This window comes from Thalassophryne amazonica, chromosome 23 (genome assembly GCF_902500255.1).
Source record: "Thalassophryne amazonica chromosome 23, fThaAma1.1, whole genome shotgun sequence".
Taxonomy (NCBI): domain Eukaryota; kingdom Metazoa; phylum Chordata; class Actinopteri; order Batrachoidiformes; family Batrachoididae; genus Thalassophryne; species Thalassophryne amazonica.
In genome coordinates this window covers 14,530,463-14,551,011 of record NC_047125.1, presented here as the reverse complement: position 1 = coordinate 14,551,011, position 20,549 = coordinate 14,530,463, and the positions used below count along the sequence as shown (strand labels likewise).

At 42.9% G+C, this 20,549-nt stretch overlaps 1 protein-coding gene across 1 annotated transcript; it reads right to left on the bottom strand.

The window, feature by feature from the left end:
• Positions 1-106: 106 nt before the first annotated feature.
• LOC117504991 lies at positions 107-19,771 on the bottom strand. The gene is made up of 8 exons (XM_034164497.1): positions 19,588-19,771; positions 16,063-16,172; positions 13,943-14,027; positions 13,650-13,845; positions 12,301-13,355; positions 8,235-9,037; positions 520-720; positions 107-449 (listed from the first exon to the last, which is right to left on the bottom strand). The coding sequence occupies exons 1-8, from the start codon at positions 19,677-19,679 to the stop codon at positions 208-210; spliced, it is 2,784 nt and encodes a 927-aa protein (XP_034020388.1). The 5' UTR covers positions 19,680-19,771; the 3' UTR covers positions 107-207.
• Between the last annotated feature and the right edge of the window lie 778 nt (positions 19,772-20,549).

Below are 20,549 nucleotides of genomic sequence, written 5' to 3'. Positions count from 1 at the left end.
CAGGCAACAGTTTCGTCCTGTCTGAGCAGGACGCTGATGTTTGGAGTGTCTGTCCACGTACTCCATCCATGGGGGGATTTTTTGTGTTTTTTTTCCAAATCAGTCATTGTAGAAAGTAAAAGTTGTTTGCTGGTTGTTTGTACAATTTGTTTTGTGGCCTCTTCCACACATTTTTCTTTTTTTTTTTTTTTTGTTTTTAAAGTCTACTCAGACTGAGTTTGCACTTTCTCTCCTTCCCTGCTTCTTCAGTAGCTGGATGCGGTTGTGGACATAAAACTTGATGGCTCGCCAGTCTCGCTGGTTACTCACCAGCAGAGGACAGAGTTCTAAGCAGCGCTCACAGTCTGCTTTAGCCGGGACACGCAGCTCCACAAGGTTTTTCTTGAGGTGTGTCTCCACGGCGACACGCTCCGCCTCCGACCAAGGACGCTTCAGCACACCGCGCTTCCCTGTGAAATACATACAAATGTCAGCAAATGGAAAGACATGGAAAATGCTTTGTTGCTGACACACAGTTACCTGATTTGGGCTGAATACATCTTTTGTGTCCACTGGCAACTGAAAGGCTGACCAGTGCAGGAACTGGTTCTTTCTTTTTTCTTGGGGGTCGACCTGGGCCTTTCTTCTTTGTCGCATCAGTGGCTTTCTCCTTAACATCCTTCTTGTCTTCCTCTACCTCAGACTCCTCTGAAAAGGATTCGGCTGAGTTGCCAGACATAACTGCAGATTGAAACAAGCAATTCCAGCTATAAAATGAAATGCAAGTTGCAAAATGGAAGGTTCTGGCTCCAAAAAAACCCAAACTCTCCAGTTGTCATTACAAGCCTGCACACAATACCCCCCCCCCCCCCCCCCAAAAAAAAACAAAAACAAAACAAAACAAAAAAAATCCTGAATCATCCTGTGTTAACACAATGGTGCTCTCAAAAAGAAAAAAAAAATTCAGAGTAAGGACAGGGTATTTTCCATTTTTGAAGTAGCAGTTAGTACAGTAGTGTTCAGAATAATAGTAGTGCTATGTGACTAAAAAGATTAATCCAGGTTTTGAGTATATTTCTTATTGTTACATGGGAAACAAGGTACCAGTAGATTCAGTAGATTCTCACAAATGCAACAAGACCAAGCATTCATGATATGCACACTCTTAAGGCTATGAAATTGGGCTATTAGTAAAAAAAAAAAGTAGAAAAGGGGGTGTTCACAATAATAGTAGCATCTGCTGTTGATGCTACAAACTTAAAACTATTATGTTCAAACTGCTTTTTTAGCAATCCTGTGAATCACTAAACTAGTATTTAGTTGTATAACCACAGTTTTTCATGATGTCTTCACATCTGCGAGGCATTAATTTTGTTGGTGTGGAACCAAGATTTTGCTTGTTTACTAGTGTGCTTGGGGTCACTGTCTTGTTGAAACACCCATTTCAAGGGCATGTCCTCTTCAGCATAAGGCAACATGACTTCTTCAAGTATTCTGACATATCCGAACTGATCCATGATACTTGGTATGCGATATATAGGCCCAACACCATAGTAGGAGAAACATGCCCATATCATGATGCTTGCACCACCATGCTTCACTGTCTTCACTGTGAACTGTGGCTTGAATTCAGAGTTTGGGGGTCGTCTCACAAACTGTCTGCGGCCCTTGGACCCAAAAAGAACAATTTTAATCTCATCAGTCCACAAAATATTCCTCCATTTCTCTTTAGGCCAGCTGATATGTTCTTTGGCAAATTGTAACCTCTTCTGCACGTCTTTTATACTCAACAAAAATATAAACGCAACACTTTTGGTTTTGCTCCCATTTTGTATGAGATGAACTCAAAGATCTAAAACTTTTTCCACATACACAATATCACCATTTCCCTCAAATATTGTTCACAAACCAGTCGAAATCTGTGATAGTGAGCACTTCTCCTTTGCTGAGATAATCCATCCCACCTCACAGGTGTGCCATATCAAGATGCTGATTAGACACCATGATTAGTGCACAGGTGTGCCTTACACTGCCCACAATAAAAGGCCACTCTGAAAGGTGCAGTTTTGTTTTATTGGGGGGGATACCAGAGAGTATCTGGTGTGACCACCATTTGCCTCATGCAGTGCAACACATCCCCTTCGCATCATCCGTGAAGAGAACACATCTCCAACGTGCCAAACGCCAGCGAATGTGAGCATTTGCCCACTCAAGTCGGTTATGACGACGAACTGGAGTCAGGTCGAGACCCCGATGAGGACGACGAGCATGCAGATGAGCTTCCCTGAGACGGTTTCTGACAGTTTGTGCAGAAATTCTTTGGTTATGCAAACCGATTGTTTCAGCAGCTGTCCGAATGGCTGGTTTCAGACGATCTTGGAGGTGAACATGCTGGATGTGGAGGTCCTGGACTGGTGTGGTTACCCGTGGTCTGCGGTTGTGAGGCTGGTTGGATGTACTGCCAAATTCTCTGAAACGCCTTTGGAGACGGCTTATGGTAGAGAAATGAACATTCAATACACGAGCAACAGCTCTGGTTGACATTCCTGCTGTCAGCATGCCAATTGCACGCTCCCTCAAATCTTGCGACATCTGTGGCATTGTGCTGTGTGATAAAACTGCACCTTTCAGAGTGGCCTTTTATTGTGGGCAGTCTAAGGCACACGTGCACTAATCATGGTGTCTAATCAGCATCTTGGTATGGCACACCTGTGAGGTGGGATGGATTATCTCAGCAAAGGAGAAGTGCTCACTATCACAGATTTAGACTGGTTTGTGAACAATATTTGAGGGAAATGGTGATATTGTGTATGTGGAAAAAGTTTTAGATCTTTGAGTTCATCTCATACAAAATGGGAGCAAAACCAAAAGTGTTGCGTTTATATTTTTGTTGAGTGTATTTAACAGAGGGACTTTGCGGGGAATTCTTGCAAATAAATTAGCTTCACACAGGCGTCTTCTAACTGTCACAGCACTTACAGGTAACTCCAGACTGTCTTTGATCATCCTGGAGCTGATCAATGGGTGAGCCTTTGCCATTCTGGTTATTCTTCTATCCATTTTGATGGTTGTTTTCCGTTTTCTTCCACGTGTCTCTGGTTTTTTGTCCATTTTAAAGCATTGGAGATCATTGTAGATGAACAGCCTATAATTTTTTGCACCTGCGTATAGGTTTTCCCCTCTCCAGTCAACTTTTTAATCAAACTACGCTGTTCTTCTGAACAATGTCTTGAACATCCCATTTTCCTCAGGGTTTCAAAGAGAAAAGCATGTTCAACAGGTGCTGGCTTCATCCTTACATAGGGGACACCTGATTCACACCTGTTTGTTCCACAAAACTGACAAACTCACTGACTGAATGCCACACTACTATTATTGTGAACACCCCCTTTTCTACTTTTTTTTTTACTAATAGCCCAATTTTATAGCCTTAAGAGTGTGCATATCATGAATGCTTGGTCTTGTTGGATTTGTGAGAATCTACTGAATCTACTATTATCACTACTATTATTCTGAACACTACTGTAGATATATATATGTATGAGGTCTGTTAGAAAAGTATCAGACCTTTTTATTTTTTGCAAAAACCTGATGGATTTGAATCACGTGTGCTTGCATGAGCCAACCTTGAACCTTCGTGCGCATACGTGAACTTTTTCATGCCTGTCGATTGCGTCATTTGCTGGTAAGCAGCCTTTGTGTGAGGACGTGTGTAGTGCTCTCGGCGGATTTTCATTGCAAGGAAAATGGCGGCACGACTGGAGCAGCACTGCATCAAATTTTGCCAGAAACTGGGTGACAGCCAGGTGGAAACCATTCGTAAGATTCAGATGGCTTTCGGTGACGATGCTATGGGCATCACACAGATTAAGGAGTGGTACAACCAGTTTAAAGACGTCTGCACAACGATGGAGAGCGAGCCATGCTCCGGTCGGCCATCAACATGCTGAAATGACCAGATCATTCCAAAGTGAACACTGTGGTGATGCGGGACCGTCGTGTGACTATCCGAGAAATTCCGGAAGAGGTGGACATCAGCACTTTTTCGGCACATTCCACTGTGACATAAGATTTGGCCATGAAAAGAATGGCGGTGAAATTCGTGCCAGAGCTGACGGCGGAGCAAAAGCACCTTCATATTGAAGTCTCACAGGACATGCTGGACTCCGAAAAATGATGCCCACCTCTTCCACAATTTCTCGGATAGTCACACGACTGAAAAGCCACCGAAAGCCGTCTGAATCTTCCGAATGGTTTCCACCTGGCTGTCGCCCAGTTTCTGGCAAAATTTGATTCAGTAGCGCTGCTCCAGTCGTTCCGCCATTTTCCTTGCAATGAAAATCCGCCGAGAGCACTACACACGTCCTCACACAAAGGCTGCTTACCAGCAAATGACGCAATCGACAGGCGTGAAAAAGTTCACGCACGCGCATGAAGGTTCAAGGTTTGCTCATGCAAGCACGTGATTCAAATCCATCAGGCTTTTGCAAAAAATAAAAAGGTCGGATACTTTTCTAAACAGACCTTGTGTGTATATATATATATATATATATATAGTTTCTGACAGACAAAATTTTAAGAAACTCACTTTGTTGCTCCATTGCCTCACCTCAGGGAGCTTTGGTGTTATTGCTATGCAGTTAACACACCAAAAATCACTTATCCCAGTTTTTATTTTTCCATACCACAGCTGTGTTTGCCTGGTTCCCTCCAGTTTAAAGAGAAAAACAAGTGTCACTCTGATTTGACACTGTTTAAGGCCTGCAACACTCCCATACATAATGTAAGCAGTAAATCCAACCTCTTTGTGCACAGCACCAGCATTTCCTCCTGCTTACATACCAAAGTGCACTTGGATATGCCACACGAACAGGCCCACATTTCTGCATCATCAAGATGCAGTCCATTAATTTTCAAAAATATAAAATAGTCACTTTAATTGCATCAGGTCGCCTAAACCAGGTATCAGTTTTTTGTGGAATACCATACTGATCATGTCCCTCAAGTTTGACATCAAAAGAAAATTTGTTTATGAGCTAGAGCACATTAAGTGAATTAGGCCACACCCATGTACGAGGTCTGTGATAAAAGTAACGGACCTTATTATTTTTTTCAAAAACCATATGGATTTGAATCACGTGTGATTACATCAGACATACTTGAACCCTCGTGGGCATGTGAGAGTTTTTTCACGCCTGTCGGTTACGTCATTCGCCTGTGGGCAGTCTTTGAGGAGCCGCCCACCCTCTCGTCGTTTTTTCATTGTTTAGGAATGGGTCAGAGACTGCTGCTTTGTTTGATAAAAATTTTTTCAAAAACTGTAAGGCACAACTGAGTGGACACCATTCGATAAATTCAGCTGGTTTTCGGTAAAAATTTTAACGGCTGATGAGAGATTTTGGTCTCTAAGTGTCGCTTTAAGGACGGCCCACGGCGCCTGACGGCGATCTGCGCTCCGAGGCGGCAGCGTCTCGCCGTTTCAAGTTGAAAACCTCCACATTTCAGGCTCTGTTCACCCAGTAAGTCGTCAGAGAACAGAGAACTTTCAGAAGAAGTCGGCATGAGGAGTTTATTCGGACATTCCATTGTTAACAGACATTTTGTAATGAAAGAACGTGCGGGCAGAGTCGCATGTCGGGCCGGACCCGACCGCGGGGGGTCGCGACAGGAAAAACACCTCCGTTGGAAACCTTAATGGACAAGTTGGAACATGCCCAAGCTGTTAAACAATTTCTCAGTTACTCACTTGTTGAAAGCCATCAAAAGCTGCCTGAATTTTACAAATGGTTTTCAACACGGAGGTGTTTTTCCCTGTCGCGGCGCACACAGATTCGCCAAGTCGTCACGGAAACGACTTGGCGAATTTGCGCGCACGTCTTTCATTACAAAATGTCCTTAAACAGTGGAATGTCCACATAAAGTCCTCATGCCGGCCTGTTCTGAATCTTCTCTGTTCTCTCACGACGTCCTGGGTGAATTAAGCCTTAAATTAGAATGTTTTCAAGTCGAAACAGGCCGACGACGGCGCCTGGAAGCACTGCGCGACGTCCCGCTCCGTGGGAAGTCCTTACAGCAACAGAAACACCACATAATCTCTTATCAGCCGTTAAACTTTTCACCGGAAACCAGCTTAATTTCTCGAATAGTGGCCACTCGGATATCATCATCATCAATTTCATCAATTTTATTTATATAGCGCCAAATCACAACAAACAGTTGCCCCAAGGCGCTTTATATTGTAAGGCAAGGCCATACAATAATTATGTAAAAACCCCAACGGTCAAAACGACCCCCTGTGAGCAAGCACTTGGCGACAGTGGGAAGGAAAAACTCCCTTTTAACAGGAAGAAACTTCCAGCAGAACCAGGCTCAGGGAGGGGCAGTCTTCTGCTGGGACTGGTTGGGGCTGAGGGAGAGAATCAGGAAAAAGACATGCTGTGGAGGGGAGCAGAGATCAATCACTAATGATTAAATGCAGAGTGGTGCATACAGAGCAAAAAGAGGAAGAAACAGTGCATCATGGGAACCCCCCAGCAGTCTAAGTCTATAGCAGCATAACTAAGGGATGGTTCAGGGTCACCTGATCCAGCTCTAACTATAAGCTTTAGCAAAAAGGAAAGTTTTAAGCCTAATCTTACAAGTAGAGAGGGTGTCTGTCTCCCTGATCTGAATTGGGAGCTGGTTCCATAGGAGAGGAGCCTGAAAGCTGAAGGCTCTGCCTCCCATTCTACTCTTACAAACCCTAGGAACTACAAGTAAGCCTGCAGTCTGAGAGCGAAGCGCTCTATTGGGGTGATATGGTACTATGAGGTCCCTAAGATAAGATGGGACCTGATTATTCAAAACCTTATAAGTAAGAAGAAGAATTTTAAATTCTATTCTAGAATTAACAGGAAGCCAATGAAGAGAGGCCAATATGGGTGAGATATGCTCTCTTAGTCCCCGTTAGTACTCTAGCTGCAGCATTTTGAATTAACTGAAGGCTTTTCAGGGAACTTTTAGGACAACCTGATAATAATGAATTACAATAGTCCAGCCTAGAGAAAATAAATGCATGAATTAGTTTTTCAGCATCACTCTGAGACAAGACCTTTCTAATTTTAGAGATATTGCATAAATGCAAAAAAGCAGTCCTACATATTTGTTTAATATGCGCTTTGAATGACATATCCTGATCAAAAATGACTCCAAGATTTCTCACAGTATTACTAGAGGTCAGGGTAATGCCATCCAGAGTAAGGATCTGGTTAGACACCATGTTTCTACGATTTGTGGGGCCAAGTAACCTGTGGGACCCTCACAGGTCCAGAAAAAATGCTGATAAAGCAACGCGCGCCGTCCGCAGCGGCTATTCAGACAAAGAGATTCCGACGGGCGGGGTGGAGCACTCCTCACTCAAGGCCTGCCCACAGGCGAATGACGTCACCGACACACGTGAAAAAACTCACGCATGCGCACGAGGGTTCAAGCTTGTCTGACGTAAAAACATATGAATCAAATCCATTTATTTTTTGAAAAAAATAAAAAGGACCGCTTTTTTCATCACAGACCTCATACATTTGACAGCCAATACTAGCACAGCAGAAAGAAAGATCAAAAACCCATGCACTACATTTTATGTCGCTCTGTCCAAACATGGTATGTGTCAGATATTATGAAGACTGGGCAAAAGGTGTAGTCACAAAAAATGATTTCCCAAACAATTCAAAATGGTGGAAAATGATGGGTTCAGTAGTTATTACCAAAAGTCTATCACGGTGGTTGTAGCACCCCCATCAGGTTGGTTAAGGTATCAATTTTTGAAGGCCATAATGGCCCCTTTGGGACTTGGACCCCTAACAATAACAACTTTAAAAATAGCGCATTACAGGTTTCCATAACAGAATGGAAGATATTTAAATAACTACACATTTTAATACCCGACCACGATGGTGACAGCTGTGTTCTCGAGATGTGTCACCGAGTTTGTTATGTGTTGTAAAGTCTGGATTATGCAACCAGATTTCATTCATCCTCACTGTAATGGGGCAGTTGCAAAAAAAGTAGCTGTGAAAAGGTCTTGTGACACCTACAGTAAATGTATTTTAGGTGAAAAATCATCTCAAGCTGAATAGGCATCAATAATTTAATCATTCTAAACCAAAATTTTAAAAATAAGGTATCCAGACAGGACAATCTGGTTGTTCCAACATCAAAGCAGAATGTCCATTTAAAACATGCTTGGAAAATTGATGGGCCAATGAGAAATTCCTTACCATCCAGTTCAAGGCATATGTGCTGCAGGCTCATTCCACGGAAAAGTACGCCTTGCTTTTCTCCGTAGAGTACAACACGACCCACACGACTCATCAGTGCTGGATCTTGCACCACAGCTGAGCAGTCCTGCATTACATGGTACTCTTGCTCTAGAAACTCCTCAAGACGTTTGGTGGCGCTGTCCTGCTGGCCTTCACCCTCCTCTAGTAGTAGCAGTTGGGTCAGGATGGCTACTTGTCGCCGCACCCGTGTTGCTGTCAACACTCCAGAATTCTTGGCCCCGCTGGCCCGTGCCAGATTTCTCAGAAGGTCTGTACCGCGGAGTGGGGTAGCAGGAGAGTGGTAGGGTCGAGAGAAGACGTAGGGACTATCTGGGTCCACACCCACGTTGGAGCTGGTTTGAAGAAGTAAGTCCAGGCAGGACTCGCAGTGTGGTGGAAGAATAAGCGGCTGGACACGGCCACGCTTCCCCAAAACACCAACCCGCGGCAGGTGACAGAGAACCTGCCGTTCAAACGGGGACAGAAGCACCTCCATACCAGAGGGAGAGGTGGTTTTAGAGTAGTCCTGGGGTTTGACACGGTTGTTGTAGTCCTGAATAGTGAGTTTGGCCACCTCGCATTCACGGTGGCGGTTGTAGAGGATGAGCAGTGAGAGGCTGGCATGGCAAAGGAGGCGCCAAGCCTCAGCCGAAGGCGGAGAATGAGTCAGCAAAATGAAAGAAGAGTGCTGCTGGTGGCGGAGGTAGAGTACCAAACAGGAGAGGGAGGAGAGAAACGGAGGCATGTGATGTCTGTGTGAGACGCAAACAGAGTGAAGTCATGAACAAGATGCGCCACACAACATGTCTAAATGTAACCAATCTAGCCCCGTGCTCAATTTGACAGCTGTGCATCCCAGAAGGTGACTTTTTGAAACCTTGTTCATACTTTGGAAACCCTGAGAAGGTGCAGAAAAGTGTCTGTGATGTACCAGGATATTCTGTCACTCTACATTGTCTTCTTCTCCATAACAGGAGTTTAAAGATGTTTCAATATTTATTTTTTCTTGTCGTGAACTTTGACACACTTTCGTAAGTCCTTGCATTTTGATGGACCGTGTGGTAATGTCCTACATGTCCTGGCATCACCAAGTTTTTTCCAGAACGGCCATTTGTAGTTAATGATCTTCACATGGCAGTTTGTCATGGTTTCGTAACTGGAACCTTACGGGATGCTCAGCCATGAAACTGACAACGGGACTTCATTAGCTGAAATACAGAACATCAATACCACAAGACTCAAATTTTGGTCATTATATTTTCTGAATAGCCTCTACTCTTTCAGGTAGAGGCCGTGCTACCTAAAACAGGTATGAGAATAAGCCAATCCTGAAAGCTGGTTAGGGGCCTAGAGGTTTTAGTCAAAATTAGACCCATTTTAAGCATGAAGGCACCTTGACACTTGCACAAATTTGATCTCCACACTGTTGTCGTGCCAATGTGTCCCGCTAGATCCCACGCTATATAAAAAAAATAATTTTGTTGCCGATTATGCTTTTGCGCTCAGAACTGGGCTGATGAAACCATTCTCTCATTTCCAGAATCACAAATTATCAACAGCTGCAGGTTGTCTCATGCACATCGTGTGGCGGAGAATATATTTGGAAACTTGTCTCAAAAGTAATTATCTAGACATAGGTGTCCCTTTGGAAGGTTATCCTCTCTCCACAGAGTAATGCTGGAGTTCTGATAGAGTGATTATCGGGTTCTTGGTCACCTCCCTGACTAAGTTTAGACAGGCGGCCAGCTCTATGAAGAATTCTGGTGGATCCAAACTTCTTCCATTTATGGATGATGATGGCCACTGTGTTTATTGCGACCTTCAAAGCAGCAGAAATTTTTCTGTACCCTTTCCCAGATTTGTGCCTTGAGATAATCCTGTCTCGGAAGTCTACAGACAATTCCTTTGACTTCATGCTTGGTTTGTGCTCTGACATGCACTGTCAACTGTGGGACCTTATATATAGACAGATGTGTGTCTTTCCAAATCATGTCCTATCAACTAAATTTACGCCAGATGGACTCCAATTAAGCTGTAGAAACATCTTGAAGATGATCAGTGGAAACAGGATGCACCTGAGCTCAATTTTGAGCTTCATGGCAAAGGTTCTGAATACGTATGGATAGTAAAACTCGCCTAAAACATCATCATACAAACCGGATATTCGCACTCAACTTACAAAAGCAAAAGTCCCAATGCATTTGTATGGTTTTCCATCTAATAAAGCCGTATAAAATGGATTTTCGCTCACACTGGAAACATGCTGTCTGATTGCAATGCATTTCCATTAAAAACTCCTCACATATACTGGACAGAGCAATCTAGACATGCCCAGTAGCAGAGATATGAAATGAAGTTCAGCATTGACACTCACCAATTCCAGGAAAGTGGGTACTGTATTTCCGTGATTAAAAGACCAGGCATTTATCTTTTTCAAACCATGCTCAGACCCAGTGCCTAAAAGAGTCACGCTGTAATTCAAGGCCGGCGATTATTAACAAAATTCTGCTTGCTGGCTGCACTGTAATATGGTGTTGATTCAAACATATCCCTGGATGTGACGAACCAAACCTCTTTAGATCAAAACCCAGTGCCTGGCTGCGAACCTGCGCACCTGCTAAATGATAGACACCGCAAAGGGCTGTAATTTGTCACTTTTCCGGTTTCACTTATGCCTGTCCAATCATATCTTAAAAGTTTTTGCAGTGCGCATGCTGATTACATTTCGATCATGGATCAAATATGTTTGGCAGAAAAGTTCGCAAATATGACCAACTTCGCAATGTGGAGTCGGAAAAAGACGCTCAAATAACCCACAATTCAAGGAGGAAAATTAGACGTACAATTGTTTGGGAGGTTGATGACTGTATAAAGAAGTGGAGCTCATTGAGGGACAAATTAATCCAGAAAAGTCACTGTTCCTGTGTTAAATTGCACAAAGACATGATTGAGAACATTAAAAGGGTCACGCGCACGTTGACATCATTGCATGGCCATGGTGTTGCAGAAGCACAAATCAGGCTTTGGGATTTTAAGGTACCACTCCGCAGCGGACTTAGAAAAAAGAATGACTCGACTAAATGTAACCTTTTTAATGTACATAATGCCTGGCGCTTATTTAAGACAGGCGTTTGACCTGGTCATTAAATGAGGCAGGTCCCCATTCAAGGTCAGGCGTTTAATCAAGGAAATACGTAAGCTTAATTGGTACTGGAGATTCCCCGGAGATCATTCCGCACCTCCTGACTGTAACTAATCCATTACATACATATAACGTATTTTGTCCATTTTATACATATAGCCGATTTTGATTCTAACAGACAAAATTCACTGGTCCCCCTGAATTCATTACGTGCAAGCTTTACTGTACATGTGATTTCTTAGTTTTTTTCATTTTTAATACATTTGCAAAAATCTCAAGAAAAAAAAAAAGACTTTTTCCCAACATTGTCATTATGGGGTATTGTGTGTGGAATTTTGAAGAAAACAATGAATTTCAGCAATTTTGGAATAAGGCTGTAACATAAAAGTGAAACGCTGTGAATACTTTCTGGATGCACAATATTTTGACAGCCAAGCAGTCACTTGAAAAAACATCAGGAATACCTTGTCCAGATCATCCTAACAAATCTGGAATTCAGGAAAAATACTGAAAATACTCATACCTCCTAAAGTATTTCTCAGGTTAAAAAAATATTTCCGGTGTTAAATCTACAACCCCAAAATCAGAAAAACGGGATTATATAAAAAAAAATGCAAATAAACTAATATATTTCTCCCTTTACATACACTGTACAGAGAGAAATATGCAAATCTCTTCCAATCTTTCCTTCAAGAACATTTCTTTTTCCATATTTCAATAATTTTCCCCACACATTTGTTGATAAACTAGAGAACCTCTGTCCATTTTTGCTCCTCAAAGACTCAGCCTTTTGTAGATGTTGCTGTTGTACCAAATCACACCAGTGTACCAATCATTTGAATATAAAGAAAGGGTAAAAGGAAAATAATTATGCAACTGCACCTTGTAATCTCTCCGTTTTTCTCCTCTGCTGCATCATCCTCCCCTTCTCCACTAAGCTCTAGCTCTTCATCAGGATCGATATTCGGCTCAGGAGTAGGAGGGGGAACTAACTCTTCTTGATTTATGGAGGGCTCCACCTCCTGTGGCTCTTCCTGTTTTTCTCTTTTCATCCTCCGACCCCTTCTGGGACTGGACAATGGAGGCGGCGACGGACTTTTTACTTGTGGCACCATTGGAGCAGGGGCACATTTAGAACTTGGCGATGATAAGCTAGGCGCCTTCTTCAAGGTCGCTGAAGGAGCCGGCGAAAGAGAGAGCGAGAATGGCACACTGCCTGTGCTTGTGCGGTTAGAAGGCAATTCTCTCTCTCTTGAGAAGAGAGGGGGTGGCATCGGGTTAGACGCAGAGGAAGGAGGGACAGCGAAAGAGTGAGTGTGAATGGCAGAGATGGAGGGCGATGAGGGGTGCGGGTGTGAGGTGCTGCCGTTTAAAGAGTTGTGAGAGTGGTGGTGCGCCAGCTCCATGGCTGTTCGGACCTCCGGCTGGTTGGCATGATGCTTCTCCAGGTGGCGTGCCAGTGACCGATAGTGGCGACCGCAGTAGGGGCAGTGATGTCGCTGACTCATCATGGCCCTGCCAGAACTGCCAATGTTTATGTTGATGTTATTGTTGATGTTGGTTGTTGGGGGTGCGAGGACACTGACGGGAGCCTGGGGCTGGTTTCTGCCAGAGGCTGTACCAGGTCCTGGACTGGTAAACGATGAGCAAGGGCGCCCGTGCCCTCTTGAAGAGTTTGCCGTATTCTTCTTTGAATTGACGACTGTAGCCATCTTGCGCTTCTTGCGACGGCGCAGCATTCTGCCCCTTAGCTCCTCAATTTCCTCTTCTTCATCATCGTCTTCATCGTCATCATCTTCCTCCTCCTCTTCCTCCTCGTGGTCTGAGTCACTGGGCTCAGAGTGGGTGAGTGGGGAGGACGAGGGCGATAACGACCATGAGGGGGTAAGGTAATCAGAAACTGAGAGGGACAGTGGGTGGGGGCCGGCCTCTTCCTCCTGGAGAGACATTTTGATTTAAAATGATGTCAACACAAGTAGTATGTGACCGCTAACTACAGTTAATGCTGCCTTTAGTGTTAACTGTGGCTAGTGTGACCACATATGCTAACACATTAACTACGGTTAGCACTGCGCATTCACATCCCACAACTTACAGCCTTATTTAAAATGACAGATTTTATGAGGACAGTTACTCTCATTCAAACTACTATTTTAATTTCAAAAAGATTACTCCTCCAGCCTACATTAGCCGTAATTAGAATAAAGTTAACTTTAACTTAAGATGCTCACCAACGCATTCTCTCCCCAGTCTGTCAGGCTGTAGTCCACAGTAATCTCCTCTCCTTTGGCAATGTCTCGGATCGCTATAACGACCAATCGCACCTGCGTCCCACAGTGGACCTCTCGGATCCGACAATTAGGCGGTGGGTGGAAGAGCACAGGTCCCCGTACTCCGCTTGCACCCTCCTCCCCCAGCTCAGGTACACTGTGAGTCAAACACCAATGTTAGTTTAGCGGTTGGCTTGCTTTATACGTACAGTAGTTGTATAGTCTGTCACCGTAACTGTGGCGAGTGTATTTACCAGAGCTGAGTGGGATCAGGAAGGTAGTACGGACTGCCAGGTGGAGGGAGACGATCTTCCCGAGCTTCTTGGTACTGGCCATCACCTGGGATAGAGTGGATTATTTCAATCCAGCACTTCTAACCACTGAAACAAAAGGCACTGGAAGACTCACCAGATTATAATCTGTACAACCAACCAACCATGCACGTTGTCACATATGTCTGACCATCAACACAAAGCATTCTTGATGGGAATAAACTAATCTGCTCCATAGGAAGTAGCTTTGTGGTCATAAATTTACATACTCCAACCTTGGACATAAATGTCACAGCAATATTGAGTTTTCAATGACTTCTTTGAGAAGTTCTTTTTCTGGAACAGTACAATATTTTTCCCACAAAAATCAATATGGGATAAAAAAAAATGCACACAGAAAATATGGCAAAAAATTATGCATACAGCACATCTAGTATCAATTATACCACTCACTATGTATACTCAACAAAAATATAAACGCAGCACTTTTGGTTTTGCTCCCATTTCGTATGAGATGAACTCAAAAATCTAAAACTTTTTCCACATACACAATATCACCATTTCCCTCAAATATTGTTCACAAACCAGTCTAAATCTGTGATAGTGAGCACTTCTCCTTTGCTGAGATAATCCATCCCACCTCACAGGTGTGCCATACCAAGATGCTGATTAGACACCATGATTAGTGCACAGGTGTGCCTTAGACTGCCCACAATAAAAGGCCACTCTGAAAGGTGCAGTTTTGTTTTATTGGGGGGATACCAGTCAGTATCTGGTGTGACCACCATTTGCCTCATGCAGTGCAACACATCTCCTTTGCATCATCCGTGAAGAGAACACCTCTCCAACATGTCAAATGCCAGCGAATGTGAGCATTTGCCCACTCAAGTTGGTTACGACGACGAACTGGAGTCAGGTCGAGACCCCGATGAGGACGACGAGCATGCAGATGAGCTTCCCTGAGATGGTTTCTGACAGTTTCTGCAGAAATTCTTTGGTTATGCAAACCGATTGTTTCAGCAGCTGTCCGAGTGGCTGGTCTCAGACGATCTTGGAGGTGAACATGCTGGATGTGGAGGTCCTGGGCTGGTGTGGTTACACGTGGTCTGCGGTTGTGAGGCTGGTTGGATGTACTGTCAAATTCTCTGAAACACCTTTGGAGACAGCTTATGGTAGAGAAATGAACATTCAATACACGAGCAACAGCTCTGGTTGACATTCCTGCTGTCAGCATGCCAATTGCACGCTCCCTCAAACCTTGCAACATCTGTGGCATTGTGCTGTGTGATAAAACTGCACCTTTCAGAGTGGCCTTTTATTGTGGACAGTCTAAGGCACACCTGTGCACTAATCATGGTGTCTAATCAGCATCTTGGTATGGCACACCTGTGAGGTGGGATGGATTATCTCAGCAAAGGAGAAGTGCTCACTATCACAGATTTAGACTGGTTTGTGAACAATATTTGAGGGAAATGGTGATATTGTGTATGTGGAAAAAGTTTTAGATCTTTGAGTTCATCTCATACAAAATGGGAGCAAAACCAAAAGTGTTGCGTTTATATTTTTGTTGAGTGTATAATTCTGAGCCTATGTTGACAATAAATAAATATAAATTCTTGACTGCTTATTTTTCCCCATTATGTGTGTGTGTCATGTAAAAATGCAGAAAAAAACAGTTCAAGGAAGCCACCGAAAGCCCAATATGACTGAAACATTCATGTTCAAAACGAATGTAGGTAAACCTCTGACCACAAAAGCATCTATGATGTGTCAAGTGTTTGCCAGGATTTGGTGTTGAGGTATTGCCGGCATAAGAATGTGTCCATACACACACAAACCCATTGACCTTGTGTCCCACCACTAGGGGTGTGTGTGTGTGTGTATATATATATATATATATATATATATATATATATATGTGTGTGGGAGGGGGCACATTTAATGCTGTTAACCTGTGTGGTGTTGCTTTTAAAACATGTTTGTGTGCTCCTTTTACTCCACCACCCTGTTAATTGTAAAAATTATCCACACATGCACCACAAACAGCAGTTAAATTAAAAACAACATCAGGTGAGTATGTAAATGTGTGTTTCTATATATACCGGGGCTGTAGCTGTGCTCAGACATGCTCTCCTCCTCTTCATCTTCTGTTACATATGCTCGATCGCAGACCTTCACAGGTGTCCCCTTTCTTTTTCTCCCACACACACGCCTGTGAAAATAAAACTTAGGCTTCACTTTACAATAATCACACATGCAACGGGAAAAAAATGTTAATCATGGGAGGGTTCAGATGGTGGCCAGCATTAACAAGCCCAGCATGTGACAGATGTACCAAAGCAAAACTTCAGTGGGTTGACAGCATTTCCATTGGAAAAAAGAATGTAGCCTTCAAAAAAAAAAAGGCTAGGAACTGTTAAGTGTAAATAAGTAATGTTTCAAATTTGATGATTATACATTTTGCAGCATAATGCAAAATGTGCTCTGTATGCACCACTCTGCATTTAATCATTAGTGATCGATCTCTGCTCCCCTCCACAGCATGTCTTTTTCCTGGTTCTCTCCCTCAGCCCCAACCAGTCCCAGCAGAAGACTGCCCCTCCCTGAGCCTGGTTCTGCTGGAGGTTTCTTCCTGTTAAAAGGGAGTTTTTCCTTCCCACTATAGCCAAGTGCTTGCTCACAGGGGGTCGTTTTGACCGTTGGGGTTTTACATAATTATTGTATGGCCTTGCCTTACAATATAAAGCGCCTTGGGGCAACTGTTTGTTGTGATTTGGCGCTATATAAAAAAATTGATTGATTGATAATGTAATGTAAGACCCTGTCATGACAGCCATTTTTTTTCCTTGGAAAAAAAAAAAAAAATATATATATATATATATATATATATATATATATATATATATATATATATATATAGCACTTATTTTCTCAAATAATCAGGTCCGTAAAATGTTTAAAATAAATAAATCTTGATAACTGTTAATCAGAGCCCAAGATCACAACACCAAATGTCTTGTTTCATTCACAGATCAAAGATAGTTTACCGCCAGAAATAAGCAAAACTGCTAGCAAAATAAACAACATATTCACATTTAAGAGGCAAAAATGAAAGAATTTTGATAAAAAAAAAAAAAAACAATAAAAAGCTCAACATTTAATCCATTACTGAAATAGATGATTAATTTCATAGTATGCCATTTCAAACCGTGATGGACTTTTAATTGTTAAGAATATTATAAGACTCTGTAATGGGAAGGTGGAAAAATATTAAAATACCTTAAATAAAATAAAAATATTATTAATAAACAAAAAATGTAATTGTTTCCCACGCTCCATTAACAAAAACTGCAAATAAATAAACAAAGGCGCTTTAAACAGTCAGCCCTGCTTCTGCACATTAACAGGCACATTGTTTAGCTTAAACCCTGACTATGAAACGTCACCTGCTTCACTGCTGCTCTCTCTCTGTGTGTGTGTGTGTATTGGGCAGTAATGAGGTAATGGCCATACACTGTATAATAAATCACTATAGTAATCATTGTGATCGGCCCAGTAAATGGAACATTTTATGACCCACTACCATACTAGTAACTTGCCTCCATCAGTGGTAATAAATCTTTTGTGACGAAATATCTGAATTAACAAATTGCTCAACACCTGTACATGTAATTCGCATACAGTACATATAAAATTCCAGTGTTACATTTTTATGGGAGATAACTGGACTTGCAGATTTATCATGTGCGCTGCATGAAGTTCCGAGGAGGAGTTACACTTACAAGACTCATGGACAGACCAGGTGATTTGACATCAGAATCCAAAATATAAAATAATTTTAAAAACTTTCAGTCATTACCCGAGGCCATCAAATATGGCCATGGGGTATTGCGAAGACTTTGCGCCCGTCTGTCTGTCTGTGCTCAGTATAAGTCCAGTCCTATTACCTCCAGAGTCTTCAAATTCACAGGGAACATTCTTGGAACACAGACCTTGGACAAGTTCAAAGATGGCTAACCTTGACCTATTTTAAGAGGTTAAAAATCATATTCTGCTTCATTTTGTTCTTTTTTTTTTGCAATGTAGAATCTTTATAACGTTTTATAAATTATTTCTTTGCTTTTAAGGATTTCACCTTACAATATATTACAAACATCTAGAAATACCCACACACCACTGGCAGTTGGCCAATGTTTGCACTTTGAGTGCCATTCTAGATTATACTCAAAAAGGTTCTCACTATTTAATATATTTGTATTTATTTATCCTCATGCCTGAGTGAAGATCAACATATGCATGAGGTCTTGTATAGAGGGTTTTCATGTGACGTATCGGTCACGTCATTTTCTGTCCCGCGGCCATTCTGGATTACAATGCGGTGGCCGCTGTGATACGCTACGTGCATGTGGCGAACAATTGCAGAAACTTCAGCGTCGGTGTGAAGAAGCCTCACGGCACCGTGGCGCTGAGAGAGATCTGCCGCTACCAGAAATCCACTGCTCCCAGAATTTTATTTTTTATTTTATTCGGCAATAAAATTATATAAGAATACATAAAAATACTGCAGAGGATAACACAAGAACGCTTCCAATACGGATGCTTATTTACATTGTGGTCCTCGAGCACCGAGCTGCTGATCCGCAAGCTGCCCTTGTGTGCCTGGTGAGAGAAATCGCTCAGGACTTCAAGACGACCTCCGCTTTCAGAGCTCCGCTGTGATGCTCTGCAGGAGGCCAGCAAGGCTGACCTGGTCGGCAGCTTCCTAGTTCACAATATCGCAGTGTGACACTGTCGGCCAGTTTGTTACATCACCACTAAATTCACTATCTGGTACAAGATACGGATCCACTGAACCAACTGCTACACATCTATCACGATAAATAGCTTTATCTCGAGGATTTAAAACATTGTAATAACCGTACATTCTCTCCATTTTTCTATCACGCGCCAGCCTCCTTGTAATCCAGAATGGAGACGACACCTGTCCTGCAGCAAACCGGTCACGTGACTGAAAACCCTCTATATTGTAGGTCGTTATGATTAAAACCGACCACACCCCTTTATGACGTCATTGTGCTTCCAGATCGGTGGTTGCAGATAACTGTTTTGCACAACAATGAATCAATCCTGCTGACAGTCAACTGTCGTTGTCAGCAGCTTTGTTTATACTAAAAAGCTAAACAATCACCAGGCATGATCTGCAACAAATAAGCAGCCTACGGAGTGCAATCCTTTAAATTTTTAAAAGTTCTGCAGAGTAAGGAGGAAAAAAAGTGAAATAACGCGTGGTGAGATCAAGGTTTTCCGGAGGACAGCACATGATAATTAATAACAAGGACAGATAATTAGCTGATGATCGCTGCTGCGAGAATGCTAACATGAAGCAAAACGGCTAGCTTCGTGCAGCTCTGCTCGCAGATGTCTGTCCGGCCCAAGCGTCAAAAACAAACAAACAAAAGCTGCCTTTGAAATGTGGGTCCAGACGTTTATAAATAAAAACAAAAGCTTAAAATGGACTCCAGCAAAAGCCCAAATCGGACAAAATTCACTTCCCTGATTATTTTTGCGAAGGCGAAAACGTTCCGCTGCTCCTACACTTAAGCTAGCACCCGGCGGAGGCCACTCACCCGCGGGACGGTGGTGGTTTGCCTCCGTCTCCGTCGCTGTCGAGGGTCGGTGGCTCCCGGTAGTCAAAAGGCGACCGTACATTCTCCGCCATTAGGGCTCCCTTCACCTCTTCTCACACTCCGGCAGGATGCACACCGCGCATGTGCACACCATCCTCAGGGGGTTCTCTTGGTAAAATGGGGTGCACCACCTCCTGCAAAAAAATAGGTCCGCACTTATTTTTATTTCATGTCCTGATTTATGAAAACCATTATATATATATATATATATATATATATATATATATATATATATATATATATCCACAAGTGCAACCACGACAGTGCTTCACTTTAAAGGGGTCATATAGTGCTTATTTTCAGGAAAACAATATAAGCCAGCAGGCTGTCTTAAAATCAGAAAAAAATATGTTTCTGTGGCCATCTGTAAAGCTACAGTGTTTAGGATTTGTTAATTAGCAGGATTTCAATAAAGCTTTCATAACCATCTGTTCACCAATGTGTACTGAACTGCAACCAGGACTTGATGTGTTTTCGTCAGCCTAGAACAAGCCCTTCATATCATGGAGGCCGCCATAATGACACAGTAGCCCAAAAGGGATATACTGTACTTACTCTTGTAGCAGGATGAACAGGGAATTCCCCTTTGGCTGACCTGGTAGAGGAATGGTCTTTAGTGCCAGCTGTCCGGGGTTCGATCCCACCGCTGTCGCAGCCACAAAGGTCCTACGGTCACAACTGGCGTTGTCGGCAGGATGTGGGTAGTCACAGAATATGCTTAAATGCACCTGTGTCTCTGGGATGAAGTCAAAAATGGTGGGGACACTGGGGAGATACGTAGCAGGATGAAGGTCCTGGGTCCTGATTGAAAAGACGTTCCCACTAGGTTGGCTAATGGGGAATTCCCCTTTGGCTGACCTGGTACAGGAATGGTCTTTAGTGCGAGCCGTCCAGGGTTCGAT